We start from the raw sequence: 25,533 nt of genomic DNA on the forward strand, positions 1-25,533 counted from the left end.
GGTGGGCTTCCGTGGGGCTAGGGGGCTGTAGTTGTGCAGGGATGAGGAATATGGGAAGTGAGAGAGGGTACGAGAAGGAAGAAGCACAGATCTTTATTAGTGAAGAGTGGGAATAGGAGGGCTGTTTGGAGAAGTTTCCTTTTCCTCCTCTGGGATCCAGGCCCTATCAAAGGGGTGGGGTGGGCTCAGAGAGAAGGGCCTAGGGTGAGCAAGCTGGGGAGCTCTAAATCATGTGGGGCTCACATGGTATAAATCAGTGGTGCTGTCATCTCAGATTTCATGACTCTGCCTCCTAGTTATAAATAACATTCCTGGATAGCAGGGTGACAAACTTGGGAGATCTTTATAGGGAAGGCCTGGGTCAGGAAGGCAGTCACACGGACTGGGGAGGACTTTCCTCTGGCTCGAAAACAAAGCCCAGCTTTTCTCTTCAGGGAAAGGTGTTGTGGTGGAAGGAGGGTCCCAAAGAAACTGCTGGAGAAACCAAAATGTGACTATGAAAGGAGAGTAGAGCTTTTGAAAAAGCATCCAGAAAGTCACCAAGAAAAAAAATGGTTAGAAATTTCCCCTATGTGGCAGCATTTGCCCTGCAGAACCGGAAGATTTGCAAATAGACGCCCTAAACCCCCACTGTAGCTCGCTTCAGCTCAGAGACCCTTCTTCTGTACCCCTTGCCTTAGCACCCTCTCCATGCACCCCAAAGCGTGTACCCAGTCAGAGGGGCCCACCGGAGAGAGAAGGCAGAAGGTACAGGTGTTGAGCCAGGACTTAGCCATCATTCCCCCGAGCTCCCTACTCGCCCCTCCCCACCTAGTTGCCAGAGCAAATCCCGAGTAATTGTTTTTCGGGGAGGGGCTGGGCGCGCTCCGTGGCGCCGCCTCGGTCCCGGTTCCCCCAGGAAAAAAGCCCACCCGTGAGAGCTCCGCGGTTCTTGCTCTCGGCCGGGATGAACTGTGGCAACTTCGGCGGCCCCCTCCACGGCACCGAGGCGGCGACGGCGACAGTGGCCTGGCTAGCTCGGCGAGGCTGGAGCGCGTGAAGCCGAGTGGGCGCCTTGCGTCTCCCGCTTCTCCCTTTCGGCCACGGGTCCCGGGACTCCAGCTCCCGTGCTCCGGTAGTAGCGGCTGCCGCCCAGGTCCTTGCAGCTCCGCGGGCGAAACAGAAGAACCCGACCCGATTGCCGAGAGCAACCTGCCGGAGTGGCCGAGCCCGGCGCTCCCGCCCCAGCTCCGAGGCGAGCGCAGCCGCAGCGGGGGCCGGGACGCGAGCCGGGAGCCGCAGCCGCCCGCGGTGGGGGGCGGGTTGGGGGCGGGGCGGCCGGGCCGCCTTCCCGGGCGCGATCCCCGAGCGCAGCACCCGGCGCTGCTGAGCCACCCCCTCCGCCGCCCGCCTGCAAGTTTGGCCGCTCTGAGCCCGGCGCGCCTGGACATCGAGGCGCATTTGTTTCCTCTTGGCTTTCGCGCGCCCCGTTTGGTGGGGACCCTCGGGAGAGATGCCGAAGGATGTGATTTTAGTTGTGTGGTTGTGTGTGTGCACCGCCAGGACAGGTAAGCACGGCTGGGGCGGTCGGAGGGATCCAGGAAAAACGGGGAGCCCGGTCTCTGTGCCTAGTGCCTACACCCGGCGTTGGGAGACCAAGAGTCGAGCTCCGCGCTGTTGCGGGGAAGGGCGGTGCAACGTGGATGGGTCCCTCGGATTTCCCTGCCCTGCTCCAGGTGAAATGGTGAGGAGTGGGACTCAGGGCTGGAAGATGCCCCAGATGGGGGGCCCCTTCCCCGGGGACACTGCCTCGCGGACACTGGAGTGAGGGGCATGGCTGATGCCGGCCCACCCTGCTGCTGCTAGTAACCGGCTTCCGGGTCGAACCCACAGCAGGGCGGGCCCGCGAGCCCCACACCCCCGAACTTCGAAGGTGTGGTGGAAGCCGCTCTCCCTGCGCCCCGCCGGGCGGGGAAGGGTTAGCCGCGGGAGTCGCACCCGCAGCGAGAGCGCTTCCGGCCAGCGGGCGCGGCCGGGCCCGGGAGGGCACGGCGCGGGGTGAGGGTTGCGGGCGATCCCTGGGATTCCGCGGGCTCTTTTCGTTCCCTCAGGACTCTCTCCGCAGGGGGAACTCCAGGAGTATTCTCCCCTCCCTCCCGCAGCCCCCAACGGCTAGGCGAATAGTTATTCAGGGGAATGGGAACGGTGGAGACAATTCCGGGAGATTTTCCCCAGCGCCCAACCAGTTTTCCCTTGCTGTAATTGCAGTTCGGGGGCTGTGGAAGGAGGCCGAGGATAATTGGCGTGATTTTCTGAAGTCCCCACCTCGCTCTGCTTCCAGAGATGCAGTTGTGAGGACTCAAAGCGCACCTCCGTCCCTCAGCTTCCGCTCGCCCCGAGTCCCCACGTCCCTGGGGTTTGGAGACCCGCTCTCAGCCCCCTTCTCCTAGGGGCTGGTAGGTGCTGGAAGGTGGGGTTGGGTGGGGCGGAGTAGGAAATGGGCCAAAACACGGCTCTGCGAAGGGGGCTGGGAGTGGGAGTGCCGAGAGTTTTTATTCCTATGCTAGCCACCCTCAGCACGCGCCGCCAACTTCGCACCCCAGAAGTGCGGAGCAGTCATTCCCTTCCCCTTTTTTTCGTCGTTTACCACTCTCAGTTTTCTTCTCTGGAGGCATAGCCTCTTTCCCAGGCTAGGCAGCAAGTTTATCCGGAGAGGGCTGGGCGGGGGGCTGGGCCTTAGCTCAAAAGTTCCCTCCGCTTGCGCCCCAGGCACCCCCTTTGGCAGTTAGTCCTCCCGAGGATACCTGAGTTGGGAGTCTCCGAGCTTGCTGTTGGCCCTTCTCATTTCGCCAGGACTGAGAGGGCAGCAGCTTTCCCTTAGCGTAATGCAAGAGCGACGGGTGTGGACTACTCCAGGGACTAGAGGGATCCCCATCCGCTTCCTGTCTTAATCCGAGCTTCCCAGGCTTCGGAAGCACCAAGGCTCAGTCCAGCTTAGAACACTTGCTTCTTGAGTTCAGGCCTCGAGGGGTGGATTAGTCTTTTGAAAGCAAAAACACAGTAAAAGAAACGCGCCCCCGGAAGATCGGGACTGGCGAGGCTAGCGCAGAATGTGGGCTACCACCCCAGCGCAGAGATCTGGTGCTGGTGGGCATCTTACCGAGGAACAGAAGACAGAGAAACTAGATGGGAGAGGCGCAGCCCATCGGTCATTACACATCCTCAAGTGCACATCACTACCGAATATACCTAAATCCTTTGTTCTCTTTGCTCCTTTGAAAAGTCGGCAAAAGTGCCTCCATCCGGGAGTGGACCGAATCTACAGGGCACATTGCTTGTCATCTTTAAGAACTCGGTCTTTTCCCCTTCTCCACACCAAGCCCCTTTAAATCTTGTGAGAATTCTGTTGTAGGAAGATTCATTCATGTATGTATTCATTCAACAAGCAGTTGAGTGTCTTGCTGGTTGCCAGGATTGCCTATGCAGAGAGGAAACAATTTGGTCCTTGATTTCCAAGAACTCAGAGCTTGGCTGAGGACTTAGAAACTGAAAACCATTTTAATTCTATATTCTACATCTTGATCGGGAGTAGGTGGGGTGGGATTATAAGGAGTTCGTGTTAAGGAAATATAGAGGAGGAGCCATAGGAATGAATCCTGGCGAGGGGTGGTTGGTGGTCAGGGAAGGCTTTTATCAGGAGGTGACATTTGAGAGTTGTGTCTTGAAGGCTTTGTAGGGACTTCCCCAGGTGGACAAAGTAGGGAAAGCATTCCCGGCAGAGGGCACAGGCTGCCTTAAGGCAGTGAAGCGTGGAAGGAAGAGCTCCACGGGTTGTGGCAGTTGCTTAGGGAGCTTGCCTTTACTGTGCTGCTTGGCACTACTTGAACATCAGAGGCCACATAATTTCTTCTACACAAATTATCAGAAGAACCAGAGAGACAACAGGGAATTATATCTCAATTCTTGTATTTACAATTTCTTGTAGCTCCCAGGGGCATGGTCAGCAGCTTTCTGGGGGCAGCCTCTTTGATTTTGCCAAGGAAATCTTTCCTGAATCACACATCCATCCTCTTAGGTGGCAGGGGCTGGCACGTGATTAGTTTTATCAGGATCCAAACAGCTGCTTGGAAAGTTTATTTGTCAAGTGGGACAATTGTCTGGGTTGTTAAGAGTCCAAGATGGAATGAACATGTGGTTCATTTAGTGAGCTGCTCAGATATCACCGCCTTTTAATGGAAATGAATAGATGATATCAGGCACGTTTTAATTAAAGCAGCACTGCAGTGCAGTAGTAGTTACATATGAAAAGATCTAATGATAGGTGTCACAGGAAGCTGCTTCAGAGAACTTATTTTAGAGGACAAAGTGGAGTCAACATAGGAGGTGCTGTTCTCCAGTTCTTGTTACTTCTGGGTGAAACATAATTCTGGGATTTCCAGGTATATCACTAATAATGAAAATTTAGAAGGCTGCAATAATAACAGTAATAACATATTATATCTATGAGTTTTCTCCAATGACTTGGAAGTGTGGATAACACAAAACTCAATGATTACTCCCCCATGGCTTTCCAGCTTGTTTAGGTCACCAGGGCAGGGATGGAGGGAGCCCCTGGGGTCAGGTGAATGTCTTTTGCTGCAACCTGCTGGAAAGGTGAGCTTTTCTATTAGAAGCACCTCGCAGGCTGTCCATTATCTATGAATTGAATAAGAGAGCTGTGAACAGAGCCCCCAGCCTCCAGGGATCATGAGCAATATTGACTGATTTGGCACAGACATACAGCATAATCTTTAAGGCTATTGCTTTCGTAGGGGTCCAGGAGACCAAATCTTGTCAAGTGGTTGTGAAATCCTTCTATTAAATGAGGTCTTGGAGCATTTCTCCAGTGTCATATTCCTTTGCATGGACAAGGGGAAGACAGCTGCCATCATGGACAATGAGCTGGATTAGTTTTGAAGTGAGCTGGACCCAGGAGGATTTGCTGGGGAGCTAAGACCTGGGACCCTGATGGTGGACTGAGTGGGCTTTGCACCCAGGCAGGACTGAGGAGTGTCTAGCAGCAGCAGATGTCCTGGGAGATTAGGATGGAGGTTCTGAATCCCAGAGCCAGGCCTGAAGTGCCTTTGTGACATTGACACACTGCCTTTCAGGTCTTAAAAAATATTCCTTCCCCAGAAGCTTTTTATCTTGCTTAATTCCAGCTTTAGCCATTTGTAGAGCAGTTATGGCCAAAGTAGAAAATTTTAATAGAGTTCCTTAGAAAGGGCAGGAGCTCCATGCTTGGGCAAGAAGCAGAAACATCAAAATAAAAGTATTATTTTTATGGAACCAACTCTCATACTACATACAGTTCAGAAGAGGCCATGGAAATGCTCTTTTATTAATAGATTTTTTGATTCCTTAGGGAGTGTACAAGTTCTGTCTTTTACACATCCTGTTATTAGCATGAAGCACTGTCATCCTGAAGGGGACCAATTAAAGGGAGAAAAAAAACCTACCTGAGAGCTAATTGATTTATCTTATTCTGCTTTTATGGGATGTTTTCATAGCAACACCAGTAGTCATCATAAAGCCCGGGAAACCCCTTCACTGAGGGTTGTAGGGGGGAGGAGTTAATATAGATTTAATATATAGATTTCACAAAGCACTGTCAAGAGTGAGAAGCCCTCTGGGTTAGTTGGTCATGTGGAGGGGTTTGGAGGAAGGGGGCCACCTGTACTTCTTTTGCAATTCTAGTCAAGTTGCAGATTAGAGAGCTGGGATGTTCTGGAGGGCTGGTCTTATGCAGAGACACAGCAAACGCCAGCTGGGTACCATTTATGGGCTAAGAGTGCTCACTGAAACCTCACGAAGCTGGGAGGCAGATTTCCCATCCCCATTTTACAGATGAGGGAACTGAGGCTCAGGGAAGTGAAGTGATTTTTCCAAGGGCACAGAATTATTGGGGTCAGAGAAAGGACTGGCTCTTAGTTTAGTGTTGTCACCATGATACTTCCTGGAATGAGGGTGCTGTGTTCTCATTTGGGGATTGGGGGCCAAGGGCACCATTGGGGTTCTGCCAGTTCTACAGAGTCTGGGTGCCTTTTAGTCTCGTCCAGTTGCAGGGCTCCTAGGGTGGGAGGTACAGGATCTGAACAATGACCGCCACAGTGGGTCTCTAGTCCCTGTATTGGTCGACAACTGCCAGAATAATATTACATAAGGAACTACCCAGTGGCTTACAACAATGTTTACTTTGGTTCACACGTTGGTATGTTGGCTTGGTGTTGACTCCTTTAGTTTTGACTGGGCATGGTCCAAACTCCGGCAGGGTGTCTGCTCCACATGTCTCAGTGTCCTTGGACCAGTGGACTAGCAGGGCCATGTTCTTCTCGTTGTGATGCAGATGTACAAGAGAACACACCCCACCACACAAGCACACTTCAGCCTCTGCTTGTGTAACTTCACTAATATCCCATGATGCAAACAAATTACATGGCCAGGCTCAAAGCCAGGGATAGGAAGGTTACTCCCAGTCTAGTGGAGGGAACTGCAAAGCTCCCCAGCAGAGGGTATGGATATGTAAGGGGCAACGATTTGAAGCCAACAATTCAGTCAAACACAGTTCCTTTAGAAAGTGCCCTTGGCCCAATTAACTCGGCTCTAAATTCAGGGCCTGCCATACCTTAGGCTCTGGGTAAGACACTGGCACAGACATGCTTCCTTCCTCTTGTGTCTAGCTTTCCAAATTCCTAGCCAGAGGAAGACCAGTTTGGAGGTCCTCTGAGATCACTCTTGATTTAATTTCTGCCATATAGGTGTAGAACACTATAGATCAAACTGAAATATTAGTTCCTCTCCTGCCTTTTCAAGGTGATCACAGAACTGCTGGTATCTGAGCTCACTTGAAGAAAAACATCACCCAGTCTCAACCGGAGGCTTATGATGCTGTGACTTGGGCCGATGGATGCCTATTAGCTCAGTGCTTCTTTGCACAGAGTAGGCACTCGATCCGTCTTTGTGAAATGAGTCTGTGTGACGGATGAGCAATGTCAGGCAGGTAGGATAGAAACATAAGTGAGATCATGAAATAAATCAGAATGTATCCCAGTCCTCCTCTCCTTAAACACACACCTGCAAGCCCTCCAGTGACATCCTGTTGCAATTAGAATAATATCCATCCCCTTCTTGTGGTTCACAAGGTGATGCTTACTTTTAGGCCTCATTTTCCACCACTCTCCCTTTGGCCACTCTGTTCCAGCCACACTATTCCTTGAACACACCAAGTTTATTCCTGGTTTGCATTTGCTGTTTTCTAAACCTGGAAAGCTTTCCCCCCAGGTTTTCCATTGTTGACTCCTAATCTTTCAAGTTTTAGCTCAGAGGAACCTTCCCTGACCATCTTTTCTAAAGCCCCCACCCACATTGCTTTCTATTCCATATTCTGTGTTCTATTTTCTGCATAGCATTTATTGCCATCTCAAATTATATTACTGATTTGTTTATTTATATTTTGGTTACTCCCTTTCCCAGGGATGGGTGTCCAATGAGGACATAATCTGTGCCTAGCAATGTGTCTGTTACATAGTAAGCACTCAGTAATGCCTGTTGAAAAAGTACTGAATGAATGAATGAATGCAGAATGAATGGAAGGAAGAATTGTCTTTGGGTAAACTGGTCTCATTACTGGCTGCATTTGGAAAGGGAACACTTCAGAGAATAAGAGGAAGCCTGACAAAAACTGAGAAGGCAGTTACATGCACCGTGCCTTTACTTAACCCTTTACTTTGGCCATGATGGACTTTGGCCCCCAGGGCCTTCCCTGACCCACCTTCTGTTGACAAGAGCCTAGGTCACTGCAGCAGTTCCTGTTCCTCACAGGAGGAAAGTAAGGACAGGGCAGATTTCCTTTCCCAAATCTGCGGGGCAAGGGGTGAGGTGGGAGGACAGATAAGGCTGTAATCATTCATGATGTCCTGATGAAGGTTCACTCAGTCTCCCTGGGACAAATTGGGTGCAAGCTTTCCAAATTGTGCCTCAGCAAATGCATTACCATCAGACAGAGTTGACAGCTGTTACTGATTAAAACATTTCCAACTGTGCAATCAGAATTGCACTATTGAGATGCTAAGTGTGGATAGACATAGTCTTTATGAATGGCTTAAACACAGACCCTTAGAGTGATCTCTAGCCTTATTAATATATATAATTGGAAGTCACTTTGCAGTCATGAGTGGGTCTTTCTACAAAACACCCACCTGGGTGAGAGAGCCTTAGGAATTTGCCTTTCTCAGACAAGGCAATAGGGGGCTCAGGGCCATGTTGCTTTGTGCTAAGGTTCTACAGCTGAGTCTTCAGGGCATCTAACTTCTCATTCAGGAATACCCTTGGATGGCAATGTACATCTGTCCTTCTGGGGATTCTCTGGTTTGGCTATCCTCTGCCACCTTTCTCCAGCAGGGACAGGATCCCTCTCCATTGCCTTCTTCTTGTGCCTCTTAATAAGGAGCGCTCTTCAGAGGTGTTTACTGGTAGTGGTGGTGTCAGATTTTGCTTCTGCATCAGTCTAAAGCAGGTAGACCAGGGCCACAATCCTGCATCCATAGTCCCCAGATCCAAGAAATATCGGGAAGCCAAAGGTTCTTCATAACTAACCTGACAGCAAAATCTACCCTAACTGAACTTACTTGGTGGCAAAACTTGATCTCAATTGATATGAAGTTATTTATAGTCTCTCTTTAGCCAATTAGAGGAAAATCTTATACATTTTGCTCCAGAAATACTGTATTTGATTTTGGGGTACCATTTGGATGTGGCTGAAGGTGTCACATAAAATGTAGTACATAGACATATACACGATGGAATATTATTCAGCCATAAGAAGAAAACAAATCCTACCATTTGCAGCAACATGGATGGAGCTAGAGGGTATTTTATGCTCAGTGAAATAAGCCAGGCTTATTTCAAATATCCTGAAAGACAGGTATCAAATGATTTCCCTCACTTGTGGAATGTAACAACAAAGCAAAACTGAAGGAACAAAACAGCAACAGACTCACAGACTCTAAGAAGGGACTACGGTTACCAAAGGGGAGGGGTTGGTGAGAGTGTGTGGGGGAGGGAGGGAGAAGGGGATTGAGGATTATTAGGGTTAGTACACATGGTGTGTGTGGGATCACGGGGAAGACAGTGTAGCACAGAGAAGACAAGTAGTGACTCTGTAGCATCTTACTACACTGATGGACAGTGACTTCAATAGGGTATTGGAGAGACCTGATAATATGGGTAAATATAGTAACCACAATGTTTTCCATGTGAAACCTTCATAAGAGTGTGTATCAATGATACCTTAATAAAAAAAGTGTAGTACATAGGCCATATTACCTTTCTAATGTATGATACATTCTGAATGTGAAATTTTTTGGCCCTGAAGAGTTTTGTATAAGGGATTATCAATCTGTAATGAGTGGGAAGTTGGGGGGAAGGAACAGACAAAGAAACTACAGTATTTTCAGTGATGGAGCAAAGAGCTGCCTTCTTTGAGCCCCCAAGCACTCCCCACTGGCTTCCTTATATTCCCTACCACTCCTGACCTCTGTAATTTCTGCTCTATATTGCTGCTAACAGTCAACAGTTTAAGCCAAGCCAACTCTTTGTTCATTTTCAGTGCTGGGCTTTGGCATGGATCCTGACCTTCAGATGGATATTATCACTGAGCTTGACCTTGTGAATACCACCCTCGGAGTTACTCAGGTGTCTGGACTGCACAATGCCAGCAAAGCGTTTTTGTTTCAAGGTAAGGCCCCCCTTCCTCTGCATGGGGGCAGGGCTTGGGAGGAGGGTCTGTCTGGGGAGTGTGCATCTGCCATTATTTGTCAGAGGGTCATCTCTGCTATTATTCTTGTGTTACTGTCACACAAGGAATGTTCAGAAATATCAAGGATGTTCAGATATTTGGAGGGTGTTCGGAGGGTGCGAGAGGGGGCACTAGAGGGCATGGTGGTGAAATATTTGGTCTGGCACTGAAATATTTCCCAGGGATTTTGGTGGAATGAAATGGCAAAGTCCTTGAAAGCCACTGGCCAGTTGTATAATTTTTACAGGATATTTCTTCAACTATTGCCTATATCTTTACCTATACGTACACCTGTTCTCTTATCATCTGATGGGTAGACACCTCTTACGTCTTTCACCTGATGGGTAGACCATGATCACAGAGGCTGTTTTATGGCTGCGTTCTCTTAAAGGGGCGCAGCTTACTTGGTTGCACTCATTCTAAACTTCACTACAATTTATTAAATCTTCAACAAGCGTTCATGAAGGCAGTATAGTGCTCCTTAAAAGCATGGGCTCCAGAGCCTGAGTGCTTGGGGTCAAATTCCTACCCTGCTTTGGGACTTGAGGCAGTTGCTTAGCCTGCCTCTGCCTGTGTCCTCATCTAAAATAATAGTACCTCCCTCATGGGGCTGTTACAAGGATTAGAGCAGCTCATTCACTGAAGTGGTTAGAACAGTGCCTGATACATAGTAAATCCTCAGTAAGTACTAGTTAGTGTTATGAAACTCCTACTATGTACCAGGCAATGTTCTGAGAGTAGGGTTACCAGTAAGAGTGAATGGGATAGGTTGCAGCTTCTGCTCTAAAATACACTGCGGGAAACAGTCACGACACAAACATTATCGAATTATATTTGCTATACTTAAAATGAAGGGGATATAGAAGCTGCCAAATAAGTGTAGTATAAGGAGATCATCTTATTTAACTGGGGTGGAGAGATGATGCTGGTCAGGGAAAGGCTACCCTAAAAAAGTGATGTGTCAGCAGAAATTTGAAAAATGAATGGAAAACCTGGTGTAGGTAGGGGTGCAGCTCAGAGCATTCTGGGCAGAGGAAATAGAGTGTATGAAGGACTTAAGGCAGTAACCAACAGAAGGATGTCTAGCATGGCTGAACGGTGGTGGTTAGATGGAAAGGAAGGCAGGGAATAGGTTATGTTGGACCCTGTAGACAGAACTGTTATTTAGCTGATATCAGTGGGTTTGAATATACCAATGACTTATGGCTAATGTCTATCCTGCTGTGTGAGAGGCCATGCATTTGCTAACTACTGTAAATATTACCCCAATCTGTAGTCACCTTAGTGGTTTTGTGATATCGTAGTCAGGCAGCCTGCATGTTCCTCTATGAAGTGCCTGGGAAGGGTTCTTTTAACTCAGCCTTTTATAAAGATAGCAAAAGGATTATTTTAGAATGACTGATTCACATTATGGGATGCGATTTACATATTTATTGGGCAGGTAACTTAAGCCTTGTTAATAGTATGTAACAAATCTACATATATATGTAATAATAAATACCATGACTATGGATATGTTAACTTCCGCTTTACTTAAGGAGCTGGTGAAGTATGTAAGCTGGGTATGGGTCAGAGAATACAGACTGGATTACTTTTCTCTTTGCATTGTGCAAGTTCTGTCCAGTTACCATTGAGAAGCCATGCCATTCTTGATCTGAGCAACATGGCTGAGATCTTGTCAACAGAGTTGCTCTGAAAGCCTGGCTCATCAGTGAGCTTCACAAAGGCACATGTCATGCCTATCTAGATACCCTACATTTCTAGGACAAAGTATTGTCCTTGGCACATAGTAAGTGATAGATAAATATTTTGAATTGAATTAAAATCTCCTCTGTTGTGCTCCCTGAGAGGCTTATTGCCTGCTTTACTCACTATTCACTCATTTATTCCACAAATGTGGGCTTTCTGGGCTAGAACTCTGCTAACTTGAGTGTTCTTTGCTTTGGAAAGTACCTCTGGGATATCTGGTGGGCTCTAGTAGTGGGGAGGGGTTGTAAGCTGTTTTGGTGGGAAGAATAACTTCATTATGGGAGTTTGATTGAGGAGGGCTTTGTTTTATAAGGACCCTGATGGTTACATTTGGCTTACGTGAATAATACAGGATAATCTCTCCACTTCAAGATCTGTAATTTAATCATATCCCAATGTCCCTTTTGCCATGTAAGGTACCATATTCATAGGCTCTTGCAAATAGGACATGAACATCTTTAGAGAGATATTATTCTGCTTACCACAGAGGCTGCACTTTGGCTCCTAAAGATTCATCTCTGTCCCACATGCAAAATATACTTGCCATGTCTCAATATCTCCAGAAGTCTCAACCCATTAGAGCCTCAGCTCGGAGTCTAAAATCTCATCTAATATCATTAGTAGAAAAATTATCTCATTATCTAAATAATCTTAATCAGTTATGCTTGAGATTCTTGTCCATGTTATTGCACATGTTGGGGGCAACATGCCTTGCGCTCTGTGGATCTGTGATACTAGAGAACAAGTAATCTAATATACGATGGTGGGACAGGTATAGGATGCTGGTCATAGACATTCTTGTTCACAAGGGAGGAAATAGAAAGAAGATAGGGGTTACTGGTCCCAAGAAAGTTTGAAACCCAGCAGGGCAAACTCCACTGGGTTTCAAGGCCTGGGAATAATCGTCTGTGGTCTTTGATTCTGCTTTCTGGACCTGTTGCTCATTCCTTTGAGTCATTCTTCCTTTGTCACCAACAGTAGCATGTGTTTGTAGTTGAGCAGTTTTATCAGTTTGTTTCCAGCCTGTGGAGTGTTTGTAGTCTGTTAGCATACTTTCTGTCCCCTTCAGTCTAAGTAGGTGGTGTTTCTGCTGGTATAACATTCTTAAGAAACTTAAGGGTTTCCTGTCCATTACACAAGAGGTTCTCTCTCAGATAATCCCATTTCTATTCCTGACTTCTGCAGACATGGCTGAGGGGGATCTATGAGTCACACACCTGATCTCCTCACAGAGCCCTCTGTGTGATTGAATATTCTGACTTTTTGATTCTTCATAGACACTAGCAAAAGGATGTTCAGCCATACCCTTGGCTTTCTGTCCTTAGGAGATTTTCCTGACAGTGAATCTCCTAGTTTTTCCCTGGTTTTTGCTTCATAGCTCATCCCTCAGTCTCTCTCTTTCCTCTCACATTTTGTGGTAAGCAGCAAGGAGAAATCAGGCTGCACCTTCAACACTTTGCTTAGACAAATTGCCTCAACTAAATGTCAAAGTTCGTGTTTTACAAGTTTTGCTTTTCATGTGACTACAGGACACAATTCAGCTAAGCTTTCTGCCACTGTGTAATGAAGATCCTGTGTTTTCTAGTTTCCAGTGAGATGTTCCTCATTTCTTTTTTAGTGCTGACCAGCAGTATTTAAACAAGCATGTTAAACAGGTTAACCCCCATACTTCTACTAACAGTCTGCTCACAATGATTTTTGTATTCTCTAACATAGTAGAGGTTTTCTCTACAATGATTCTTTACTTCATTCTAGGTCCTCTCTAGCAGAGTCCTTAACATCCATATTTTTACTAACACTAGGTTCAAGGCAACCTGGGCTTTTTCTATCTTTCTCCTCAACAGTTTTTCAGCCTCTACTCATTACTCAATGCCAACAACACTCCAACATTTTTAGTTATTTGCTACAACAGCACCCCACTTCCAGATACCAAATTCTGTATTAGTTTCTATTGCTCCTGTAACAGCAATAGAAATAAAATAAAATAAGACAAACTTACTATCTTAGAGTTATGGAGGTCAGAAATCCAAAATGTACTTTAGGGAGCTAAAATCAATGTTGGCAGACATGTGTTTCTTCTGGAGCCACTGCAGGATAATCAGTTTATTGCCTTTTTCTGCTTCCAGAAGTTGCTATACTCCTTGGCTTGTGATTATGTCACTCCGTCCTCTGCTTCTGTTGTCACATTTTCTTCTGTCCCCCTACTGTCTTCTCATACACTGACTCTCCTTCCTCTTTTTTTCTCCCTTGTAAGAACCCTTGTATTTATATTGGGCTCACCCAGATGATCCAGGATAATCTCATCTCAAGATCCATGACTTAATCACATCTACAAAATCTCTTTTACCATGTAAGGTAACATATTTACAGTTTCTTGGGATTAAGATGTGGACATTTTTTTCTGTGGGGGCAGGGACATAATTGTGTCTAGCACAGGATGGCTACTCACTATTGGGCAGAAATATGAATGTTTCCAGTATACTCCAAATATGTCCTCCTTTCTGATGCAACACTGTCCAATGGAAATATAATGTGAGCCATGTCTTTAATTTCACTTTTCATAGTAGTTGTGTTAAACATGTAAAAAGGAAATTAATTTTAATTATACATTTTATTAAACTCAATATACACAAATTATTATTTCAACATATAGTCAATACCAAAAGTTATTAATAAGACATTTTACAAAGTCTTCAAAATCTAGTTTATATTTTATACTTAAATATGTAGTGATTTGGACACTAAGTTTTCATCTGAAATGATTGATCTGTATTTAGATTTCATGAAACTGAAAGTTGAAAAAGTAGATTTGCCAAGTTATGCCATATATATATTTATTTATTTCCACTTTATTATTATTATTTTTTATTGAGGTATTATTTATATACACTCTTAGGAAGGTTTCACATGAAAAAACATTGTGGTTACTACATTCACCCATGTTATCAAGTCCCCCCCAAACCCCATTGCAGTCACTGCCCAACAGTACAGTAAGATGCCATAGAGTCACTATTTGCCTTCTCTGTGCTACACTGTCTTCCCCATGATTCCCCCACACCATGTGTGTCAATCATAATACCCCTCAGTCCCCTTCTCTCTCCCTCCCCACCCGCCCTCCCACACCCCTCCCCTTTGGTAACCACTAGTCCCTTCTTGGAGTCTGTGAGCTGCTGCTGTTTTGTTCCTTCAGTTTTGCTTCATTGTGACACTCCACAAAGGAGGGAAATCATTTGATACTTACCTTTCTCTGCCTGGCTTATTTCACTGAACATAATATCCTCCATCTCCATCTATGTTGCTGCAAATGGTAGGATTTGTTTCTTTCTTATGGCTGAATAATATTCCATTGTGTATATGTACCACATCTTTATCCATTCATCTACTGATGGACAGCTACGTTGCTTCCATATCTTGGCTATTATAAATAGTGCTGCAATAAACATAGGGGTGCATATGTCTTTTTGAATGTGAGAAATTATATTCTTTGGGTAAATTCCTAGGAGTGGAATTCCCGGGTCAAATGGTATTTCTATTTTTAGTTTTTTGAGGAACCTCCATATTGCTTTCTACAATGGTGAACTAGCTTACATTCCCACCAGCAGTGTAGAAGGGGTCCCTGGTATCCCATATGTATTTAAATAAGGTTCAGATTTTAAAAATGGAACAGTTTTATTGAGGTATAATCAATATAATAAACTGTGCATATTCACAGTGTACATTTGATGACTTCTGACATATGAGTGCTCCTGTGAACCATCACCATGATGAGGATAATGAGCATACTGGTCACCCCAAAGCTTCCTCTTTTCCTGTTTTATACCCTCCTTCCTGCACCTCTCAGCAATTATCTCCAAGCAAGTACTGACCTGCTTTCTGTCACTATAGGGAAGTTTGCATTTTTTAGAATTTTGTATGGAGTCATACTCTCTCTCTCTTTCTTTTTTGGTGATTTTGAGATTTATACATGTTGTAGTATATAAAGTACTTTTCTTATAGGCTGTATATTGTTGGGTCTTACCTTTTCTACTTTAGTTTTTAAACCAATAAACTAATATGTATTTTTATTGAGTTATTTAGACTATTTACATTTAATGTGATAATTGGCATGGTTATATTTACATTTTTTTTTGCTATTAGTTTTCTACCTGTCCCATTTATTCTTTGTTCTGTTTTTTTCACTTTTTGGCTTGTTTTGGATTAATTGAAATATTTTTTTAAATGAAATTATCACGATCTACTTTCAAGTGATAATGTACAACTTTATATCAGAACATTTCAGTAGTTTCTTTCTTTCCTTCTGACCAGTGTTGTGTGGTCATACAGTTTATTTACATTTGCTTATGTTATAATAAATCCCATGCTACATTGTTTTTATTTTACTTAGTAAATTGTCTTTTGAACAGATTTAGATTAAGAAAATCAGTCACATATTTTACCCATGTAGTTACCATTTACTGTGTCTTCAGTCCCTTGTGTAGATTCACTATTTCCATCTGGTATTATTTGCATCCCACTTGAAGGACTTCCTTTAAAATTTCTTATAGTGCAATTCTGCTGGTATGAATTCTTCCAGATTTTGTATGCCTTTATTTTGTTTTCATCTTCATTTTTGAAAGAAACTTTTGCTGGATATAGAATACTGAGTTGACAGGTCTTTTTTTCTTTCAATACTTTAAAGATGTTATCCACTATCTTTTCATCTGCAGTGTTTCTGGTGAGAAATCTGTTGACATATTCTTCGTTTCTCTGTGAGTCATATAACTTGTTTTTTCTTTCTTTTAAGACTTTCTTTTTTGCACTAATTTTTAACAATTTCATTATGATGTACATTGGTGTGGCTTTCTTCATGTTTCTTCTGTGTGGGCTTTATTTGGCTTCATAATATTTGAAAAAAAATTGCTAGTAATTGTCAAATATTTTTTCTGTCCCTGTGTCTCTTCCTTAGGGACTCTGATTACATCTATATTAGGGTGCTTAAAGTTGTTCCACAGTTCACTAATACGCTCTTCATTTAACAAATAGTGGTTCTCTTTTCTCTTTGTATGTAACTTTGATAGTTTCTATTGCTCTTCAAGGTGACTAAAACTTTTTTCTGTATTGTCTGCTGTTGGTATCACCTCTGATTTTTTAAGATCTTATATATTATACTTTCATCTCTGTAAATTCAGTTTTGACTCTTTTAAAAATCTTCCATGTCTCCATATAACTCTTTGAATAGATGGAACACAGTTGTAATAGTTGTTTTAATATCCTTAACAGCTAATTCTAATATTTGTATCAGTGCTAGGTCAGTTCTGGTTGAATAATTTTTCTCCTCAATACTGCTTCTTATGAGTGCGTGGTAATTTTTGATTGCATACTGGATATTGTGAATTTTACCTTATTTGGTGCTAGATATTTTTTTATTCTTGTCAATATTCTTGAGTTTTGGTTAGGACCGTTATTGGGAAGCAATATACTTTTAAAATTTGTTAGATGGCCCATAGAAATACAAATGCTAATAACTAGAATAGAGCTTATTATTTCCCATCACTGAGGCAAGACCTTCTGTGTACTCCACCCAGTTCCCAAAGTATAATGAGATTTTCCAGTTTAACTGATGGGAGTATGTACTATTCTTGGTCCTGTGTGTAAGCTGTGTACTATTACTTTCTGGGTGGTTTTCTCACATGTGTGCACTGATTAATACTCCACTGAGTACTAATCTTGAGAGAAATCTATAGTTTTCTCTCTGTGCTGTTGTCTCCTCTCATGTATACAGGCATTCCTCAGAGATATTGTGGGTTCAGTTCCAGACCACCATAATAGAGTGATATTACAATAAAACAAGTCAAATGAATTTTTTTTATTTCTCAGTGCACATAAAATTTATGCACATAAAAATGCTGTACTGTAGTATATTAAGTATGTTGTAACTTTGTCTTAAAAAACCTTAACTAAAAAAATACTTCATTATAAAAAAATGTTAACCATCATATATACTTTCAGTGAGTCATACTCTTTTTGCTGGTGGAGGGTCTTGTCTTGATGTCTTGATGTTGATGGCTGCTGACTGATCAAGATGGTGGTTGCTGAAGGCTGGGCTGGATGTGGCCATTTCCTAAAATAAGACAACAATGAATTTCTGTGTCGATTGATTCTACCTCCCAAAAAGATTTCTCTATAGCATGCGGTGCTGTTTCATAGCATTTTACCCACAGGAAAAGTTCAAAATTGGAGTCAGTCCTCTGAAATCCTGCTACTGCTTTATCAATTAACTTTATGTGATATTCTAAGACCTTTGTTGTCATTTCAACAGTTTTCACAACATCTTCACCAGAAGTGGATTCCACCTCAAGAAACCACTTTCTTTGCTTATCCGTAAGAAACAACTCCTCTTCTGTTAAGAGTTTTATCATAAAATTTCAGCAGTTCAGTCATATCTTCAGGCTCCACTTGTAATTCTAGTTCTCTTGCAGTGTCTATCACATCTGCAGTTACTTCCTTCACTAAAGCCTTGAACCCCTCAAAGTCATGTATGAGGTTTGGAATCAATTTCTTCTAAATTCCTGTTAGTGTTGATATTTTGACCTCTTCCTGTGAATCATGAATGTCCTTAGTGGCATCTAGAGTGGTGAATACTTTCCAGAAGGCTTTCAGTTTACTTTGCCTAGATCTGTCCAAGTAATCACTAACCTTATGAAATGTATTTCTTCAATAATAAGACTGGAAAGTTGAAATTGCTACTTGATCCTTCAGCTGCAGAATAGATATGTTAGGAGGCAGAGGACAACACGAATCTCATTGTCCATCTCCATCAGAGCTCTTGGGTGACCAGGTGCATTGTCAATGAGCAGTAGTATTTTGAAAGGAGTCTTTTTTTCCAAGCAGTAGTTCTCAACAGTGGGCATAAAAGATTCGGTAAACCATGTTACAAATAGATGTGCTGTTATCCAGGCTTTGCTGTTCTATGTATAGAGCACAGGCAGAGCAGATTTTGCAGAATTCTTAAGGGCTTTAGGACTTTTGGAATGGTAAATGAGCGCTGGCTTTAACTTACAATCACCAGATGCATTAGCCCCTAACAAGGGAATTAGCCTGTCATTTGAAGCTTTGAAGTCAGGCATTGACTTCTCTAGCAATGAAAGTCCCAGATTGCCTCTTCTTCCAATAAGAGGCTGTTTCAACTATATTGAAAATTTGTTGTATATAGTAGCCACCTTCATTAATGATCTTAGCTGGATCTTCTGGATAACTTGCTGTAGCTTCTACTCAGTATTTGCTGCTTCCCTTTGTACTTTGATGTTATGGAGACAGCTTTTTTCCTTAAACCTTATGAACCGACCTCTCCTACTTTCAGACTTTTCTTCTGCAGCTTCCTTACCTCTCTTAGTGTTCAGAGAATTGAAAAGAATTAGGGCCTTGCTCTGGGTTAGGTTTTGGCTTTAGGGGATATTTTGGTTGATTTGATCTTCGATCCAGACCACTACAGCTTTCTCCATAGCAGCAATAAAGCTTTTTTGCTTTCTAATCATTCATGTGTTCACTGGAGCAGCCCTTTTAACTTCCTCCAATAACCTTTCCTCTGCATTCACAACTTGCATAACTGTTTTGGTGCAAGAGACCTCGCTTTTGGTCTGTCTTGTCTTTTGTCATGCCTTCCTCATTAAACTTCATCATTTCTAGCTTTTGATTTGAAATAAGAGACATGGAGCTCTTCCTTTCACTTGAACAATTGCACAAGTCCCTGTGGGGTTATTGACTGGCCTAATTTCAAAACTGTTGTATCTCAGGGAATAGGGAGGCCTGAGGAGAGGGGGAGAGATGGGGGAATGGCTGGTTAGTGGGGCGGTCAGAACACATACAACATTTAAGTTGAGCTTGCTGTCTTAGATGGGTGCGTTTCATGGCACCCCAAAACAATTACAATAGTAACATAAAATATCACTGATTACACATCACCATAACAAATCTGATAATAACGGAAAAGTTTGAAATATTGTGAGGATTACCAAAACGTGACACAGAGACACAAGGTGAGCTGTTGGAAAAATGGCATGATAGATTTGCTCAACACAGTGTTGCTATAAACCTCCCATTTCTAAAATACACATTATCTGTGAAGCTCAGTAAAGTGAAGTGCAAATAACAAGGTGTGTCTGTACTGATCTGTGACATCTAGATGGTCTCTATAGACTCTCAGCTTCCTCACGTCAACTTAGGGAGACTGCTGGGCTCTGCCAGTTTCTCCTCCCAACGTCGCAGCCTGGGAACCCTCTCAGAGCGGCAAGCTTGGGTAATCACAGGGCTTATTTCTATTGTTTTCCATACCTTCAAGGATCACTATCCTTCACTGACTGATATCCAGTGTCTTGAAAACTGCTGTTTCATTGAATATCCATCTTAAATTTAAATTTAAATGAATCCAAATTAAATAAAATTTAAAATTCATTTCTTCAGCCATCCTTGCTATATAGTTCAAGAGCTCAGCTGCCATCTGTGGTTAGAGGTTACCATATTGGACAGCACAGGTCTAGAGAGGCTCAGAGAGTTTACTGTTTTACCACAGCCCAGTTAATATGAGCAGGCTACAAAATCCTCTCTCTCAATGTTAATAACCCTAGCAGCTAGCAAGCTACTTAGGCTCTCTACCTCAAACTACTTCCATTTCCTCATTGATAAGATGGGTAATAATAGTATTTACTCTATTTGCTGGTAGTGAAAATGAAATAAATTGATAAAGTTTAAAGTGCTACAACTATATTTGGTACATGGTGAGCTCTCATTAAATGTGAGTCCATACATTTTTAGGTAATAGGATACAACTTTGGCCTTCTTTTCCTATGTGTATCACCTGTCTTGAGTGTTATTAATGTAGATTGGGATAGTGGGAAGAGCAAAGAATGGTGGAGGGTGAGCAAAAGTTAGGGCTCAGCACTCTATATCAATTTATTTCATTCTCACTACAACCACACAAGGTAAGTTGTTGGCCCATTTTATGAATGAGTAAATGAAAGTACCTTGAGGGAGGACTTACGGTGCCAGTGGATTTCTCTTGATGTCTTCCAGTATCAGTTTCCTCATCCAGAAATGGGAAGACTATACAGACTGATTGTAAAGCTTAAATGGCAGTGTAAGAGAAGGCACGTTGGAAAGTATAAAGCGTAAAAAACAAATTCATTATTCTCTCCTTCATTTATTTTTATTTCTTCTCATACTTTACCATACCATCCTGAGTCCAGCTCTGAGTTGATGTATATTAAGGGGGTGAAAACCTTCACTTCACTAGCCTATCCACTAGTATTGATAGCTAGCCTATTCATAGTATTGATAAATTTAAGTAGAATGCTCACTTAACTAGAGACACTCCTATAATACCAATTCCAAAGCCTGAGGGTTTATTTTGGGGCTAGCCAGGTTTGTAAGGTTTTCTTTCTCAATGCTGTCCTTGTGTGGCACAGAGAATTGAGTAAGTAAGATTTTAATTCTCTTCTTGCCTGGAACAATTATATTTTATTTGAGATTGGAGATGGGGGTAGAGAGAATGAATGGCTCTGTGTAAGACTGGCATAGATCGTCTCTAAGCTGAAAAAAATATCCTAAATACCAGCATTACAGTTTAAAACATCATTTTGGAATGGCTCTGCTTTGCATTGAATGGCACTCAGAGAAGATCTGAGGGTTTGGAGCTATATTTCTCCCTGACTAACAGTGCCTCAGTGTTAAGTAGTTGGGAGGATGTGTCTGTCCATTGGTGTTTCACTTATAGAAGTGAATTAGAATATGCATGAGTGCAAATTCTTTAATGTATTGCCTTTTCCTTTTTCCTGCCAGGAAAGTGCTACCTTTCAGGAGTTCTATTTTAGAAGATTTTCTAAAGAAAAGGATAGTATCTTTCATGTAGTTTGTTTTATGTGACAAGATAGAGCAGAGGCTAATGTGGGATACTTCCAGAAGAAGACTGAGGCTTTTAGCATCTATTTGAATTTTAGGTTTTATGCTAGATGTCATGAAGGTACTGATGAATAAAGCAAAGATCTTGACCTCAAAGAGATTACAGTCTGTGCAAACACATTGTGCCCTCAGACACTCTGATGTAGAAGAGAAGAGAACTGGCTTGCAGTGGAGTATGGAAAGAGTCCTGAGTGTGTTTATGAGAGAAATTTCTTCTCACTGGATGACCTGGGGAAGGGGGTAAAGGTGGCACCTGAGCCAGACCTTGAACAATGGACAGGGATTAAATACATAGTTTGTGTTTCATAGGAGCACTGACCATGTGCAATCATTTTCATAAAATGGAGCCAAAGCTCTTAATGCTTAGAAAATTTGAGTAAGATGGAGTTACCCAAAGGGTTTGTTTAATGCTGATCTTGCAGATTTCCTGCTACCCACTATTGCCCAAGTTTGAATTGTTTTTTCTGTTGATTGGATGCGCCTAGTCGCTAATTACCTCTGGGAGCATTTACCAGTCAACCTCAGTTTGAGCAGAGTGATTTAGTATAACTTTGCATTTAATCAATTAGTGGAGTGATTCAATTCACATACCAGCATCTCCCAAATAGAGGTATTTTTGCTCTTGCCAAAATAAAACTCAAGCAAGCTGTGGGAGTGGAGTGGGTTTTCAAGTCCCTCTCTGGGTCAAACTAACACCTGCACTGGCATAATCTGGAAAATCATTAAATGGCTGTGTGACTAAATGTATATCATAGAGCAAATAAACTCTGTATTTATTTCCCATACCTGCACACTTCTAACATGTGCACTAAAATCTGTTTTCTGTCATGCTCCTCCTATCAAATAGTACATTAAGGAAAGCAGAGATGGAGAGAGATGTAGAGAAGAATGTAAAAATATAAGAACTCTTTTAGAAACTATTAGGTACATGAGCCAATTCCATACCAACAAATTGACCATGGACAAATTACTTTACTTCCTGGAATTTGTTTCCTTTCCAGATAATTGAGCAATAATGATACAGATACAATATACTTTGAGGAATTGATTTAGATTATATAAATTCATTGTAAGTGATAAAAAGAAATTAAAATGTTTATCAATATTATTATTAAGAGTATTTATTCAGAAAGTATAATTTTTTCTCATTAAATAAATATTTAATGAGTATCTACTATGTACCGGGCACTCTTGCAAGCAAAAGGAATTTAGCATTGAACAAATTAGGCAAAGCCCAGTTCTTAAGGAGAAAAAGACAATAAGCAAATATGTAACTACAAAGTACATTTGGATGACTTTAAACAATTCATGTATTTAAATTCAGGGAAATATTTGTTTCTTTTTCTCTCAAGGAGTATACATTTGCAACTACCTACTATACTTCATTCCTAGTGAGGATGGATAACTGTTGTCTGAACTGGATTTTTTTAAAAAGAAGGATTATCTCAACTCCTAGAATATATTTACCTTTTAATCTTCCCACTAAGACTCCTGTAATATGTACTATTTTCATATCCATTATACAGATGAAGAAACTTGAGAATCAGAAAGTTCCAGTAACTCACATTATCTATAAGGACAGACATAGTATTTGAACTCAGGAATCTGTATCTGTAGAGTCTGTGGCATAGCCCCACTCTACCTCCTGGTCATTTTCCCCTAATTTGTAGGAATGGGAATGAATAAATAAATACAGTGTGATAAAGATATGGCTTCTCTTAAGAGAAACCAAAGGACATCTGCCAAAAGACCTTTGGCAGGTATTTTCAATCAACTCAGGCAGATGGTAGCCTTGTCAGTTGATGAATTCCATTTAATAGAATTTTATGATTCACTTCAAGGGGTCTGCAGAATAACTGTAGGTGACTCCCTGGTAATCTGTCTGACTAAAGAGAACATGCAAGAAAATAAAAACCATAGAGCTACACATTAATATATATCCATTTAAAATGCTGTCTTTGTGGCCGTTTGTCCAGGATTTTCTTGAGAGAGCGTTTTGGGAGAATTAGGTCTGCATTGACTGCAGTGCTCTTTGCTGAATGCTATGATTCTTAATTGGGATTTATTTTAACCTACTGGGACTAAATTCCTTTCTGTGGGAACATATCTCCAAAATTAAAGTGTAAATCAGTGGAAAAAATACGATTTTATATGCAAATATTTTATTTAAATATAACTTTTTGTGGTAGCAACCAGTGCATGGAATGGAGATATACTGATAAACTAGGCCAGCTCAGTCCTCATGCTTAACATTTTACTAAAAAATAAGGTATACAAACTGCCTTGCAGCATGGGTTTGCAAAGTAGACATGGGACCATGTGCCTGGGGACCCAGGCTCTAGCTTGACTCTTTTTGCTGTTGACTTCTGGCTATATTTAACTACTCTGGGTCTCATGTCTTTAAAGTCAAAGAACAGTTTGTGAAACGAAAGAAAAATACAGATAAGCGAGAAGGATGACACAGGCAACAATGCTGTAGCTGTCCTCTGGAATCAGCAAATGTTAACATTTTGTCGTATTTGCTTCAAGAGAGCCTTAAAAAACTATAGAGTAAGTCAAAGTCCTTATGTTCCCCACCTAGTTCCTTTCTCTGCCTCCCTAAGGGCTATCACTGCATGGTTGATGAGTATTCAGTACATGTGTATGCACACTTATATATTACCACATTTATACATTTATGGGTGTCTATTTATGAGACATATAACAGAAAAGGAATACATGGAAGTTCCTTAAAAAATGAAAAATAGAAATTCCGTACAACCCAGTAGCTCCCCTTCTAGGAATTTACCTGAAGAAAACAAAATCTCTGATTTGAGAAGATATATGCTCCCCTATGTTTATTGCTGCATTGTTTATAATAGCCAACTTATGGAAGCAATCAAAGTGTCCATCAGTAGCTGAATGGATAAAGAAGATGTGGTACATATACACAATGGAATATTATTCAGCTATTAGAAGAAAGAAATCCTGCTGTTTGCAACATGGATGGATCTAGATGGTATTATACTAAGTGAAATAAGCCAGGTGGAGAAAGACAAATACTATATGATTTTACTTACATATAGAATCTAAAAGCAAAACAGCAGTAGACTCAGAGACACTATGACGTGACTGGTGGTTACCATGGGGGTGGGTTGAGGTGGGTGAGGGGATAAAAAGGCACACAAATCTCATTCATGATGCAAGTTGATCACAGGGATGGAAGTGCAGCATGGAGAATATAGTTGGTGGTTCTGTAACATCTTTCTATGTTGACAGACAGTAACTGTACTAGTTGACGTGAGGATGTAATTATGTATATGGTTGTCGAATCACTGTGTTGTATACTTGAAACTAATATAATATTGTATATCAACTATACTTCAATAAAAATATACACACAAAAAAGAAAATCTACACCAACCAGAATGATATATTTTCTAAGGGAACTTGTGTAAGTATATGAAAGCATTAAAAAGAACTGGAAGGAAACTTAAATTGAAGAGGGTGGGAAGGGTTAGAATTTAAGGTAGTGGTAAAAGGGATTTTAGCTTTATCTGTAATATGCTAATTTTTAGAAAAGAGAATGTAATCACATATAACCTTTTAATTTTTTAATTTGATTAATTAATAAAGTTAAAAAAGTGAAAGAAAGAGGGCATATATATATATAATACTAAATGTACAGCCCTTGGAGCCAGACAATTTAGATTCAAGTACCAGCTCTGACTCTTACTAGCTGTGTAACCTTATATCTTTAACCTTCTTTGCCTCATTTTTCCCATGTGTGATAAGGAAATAGTAAAGCATCTATTTTATAGGACTGTTGTCTGGATTAGGTGAATTGATTCATATGATGTATTAGAACATTATTGGGCATATAGTAAACATTCAGTGAAAGCTCTTGCTTTGTGAGTTAAAAAATTACATAAATGGTATGAGACAGTATGGATCTTTCTGAAACTTACCATTTCACTCACCGTTATTCTTTTGAGGACACATAGATCTAGCTCATTAGTGTGAACTGCTGCATAACACCATATTGTATTTAACCATTT

The 25,533-nt window shown here is 42.1% G+C and overlaps 1 protein-coding gene across 2 annotated transcripts in view; it reads left to right on the plus strand.

The window, feature by feature from the left end:
- Positions 1–1,374: 1,374 nt before the first annotated feature.
- Positions 1,375–25,533, plus strand: part of NELL1 (neural EGFL like 1) — an 812,822-nt gene continuing 788,663 nt past the window's right edge. For both annotated transcript variants that reach the window (XM_036932730.2, XM_036932731.2), the window contains exons 1-2: positions 1,375–1,547; positions 9,626–9,754. In XM_036932730.2, coding sequence (XP_036788625.2) covers positions 1,493–1,547; positions 9,626–9,754 — 184 coding nt within the window. In that variant the 5' untranslated portion in view covers positions 1,375–1,492. The remainder of the gene's footprint in view (positions 1,548–9,625; positions 9,755–25,533) is intronic.

The sequence above is a fragment of the Manis pentadactyla genome, chromosome 9, assembly GCF_030020395.1.
Source record: "Manis pentadactyla isolate mManPen7 chromosome 9, mManPen7.hap1, whole genome shotgun sequence".
NCBI lineage: Eukaryota > Metazoa > Chordata > Mammalia > Pholidota > Manidae > Manis > Manis pentadactyla.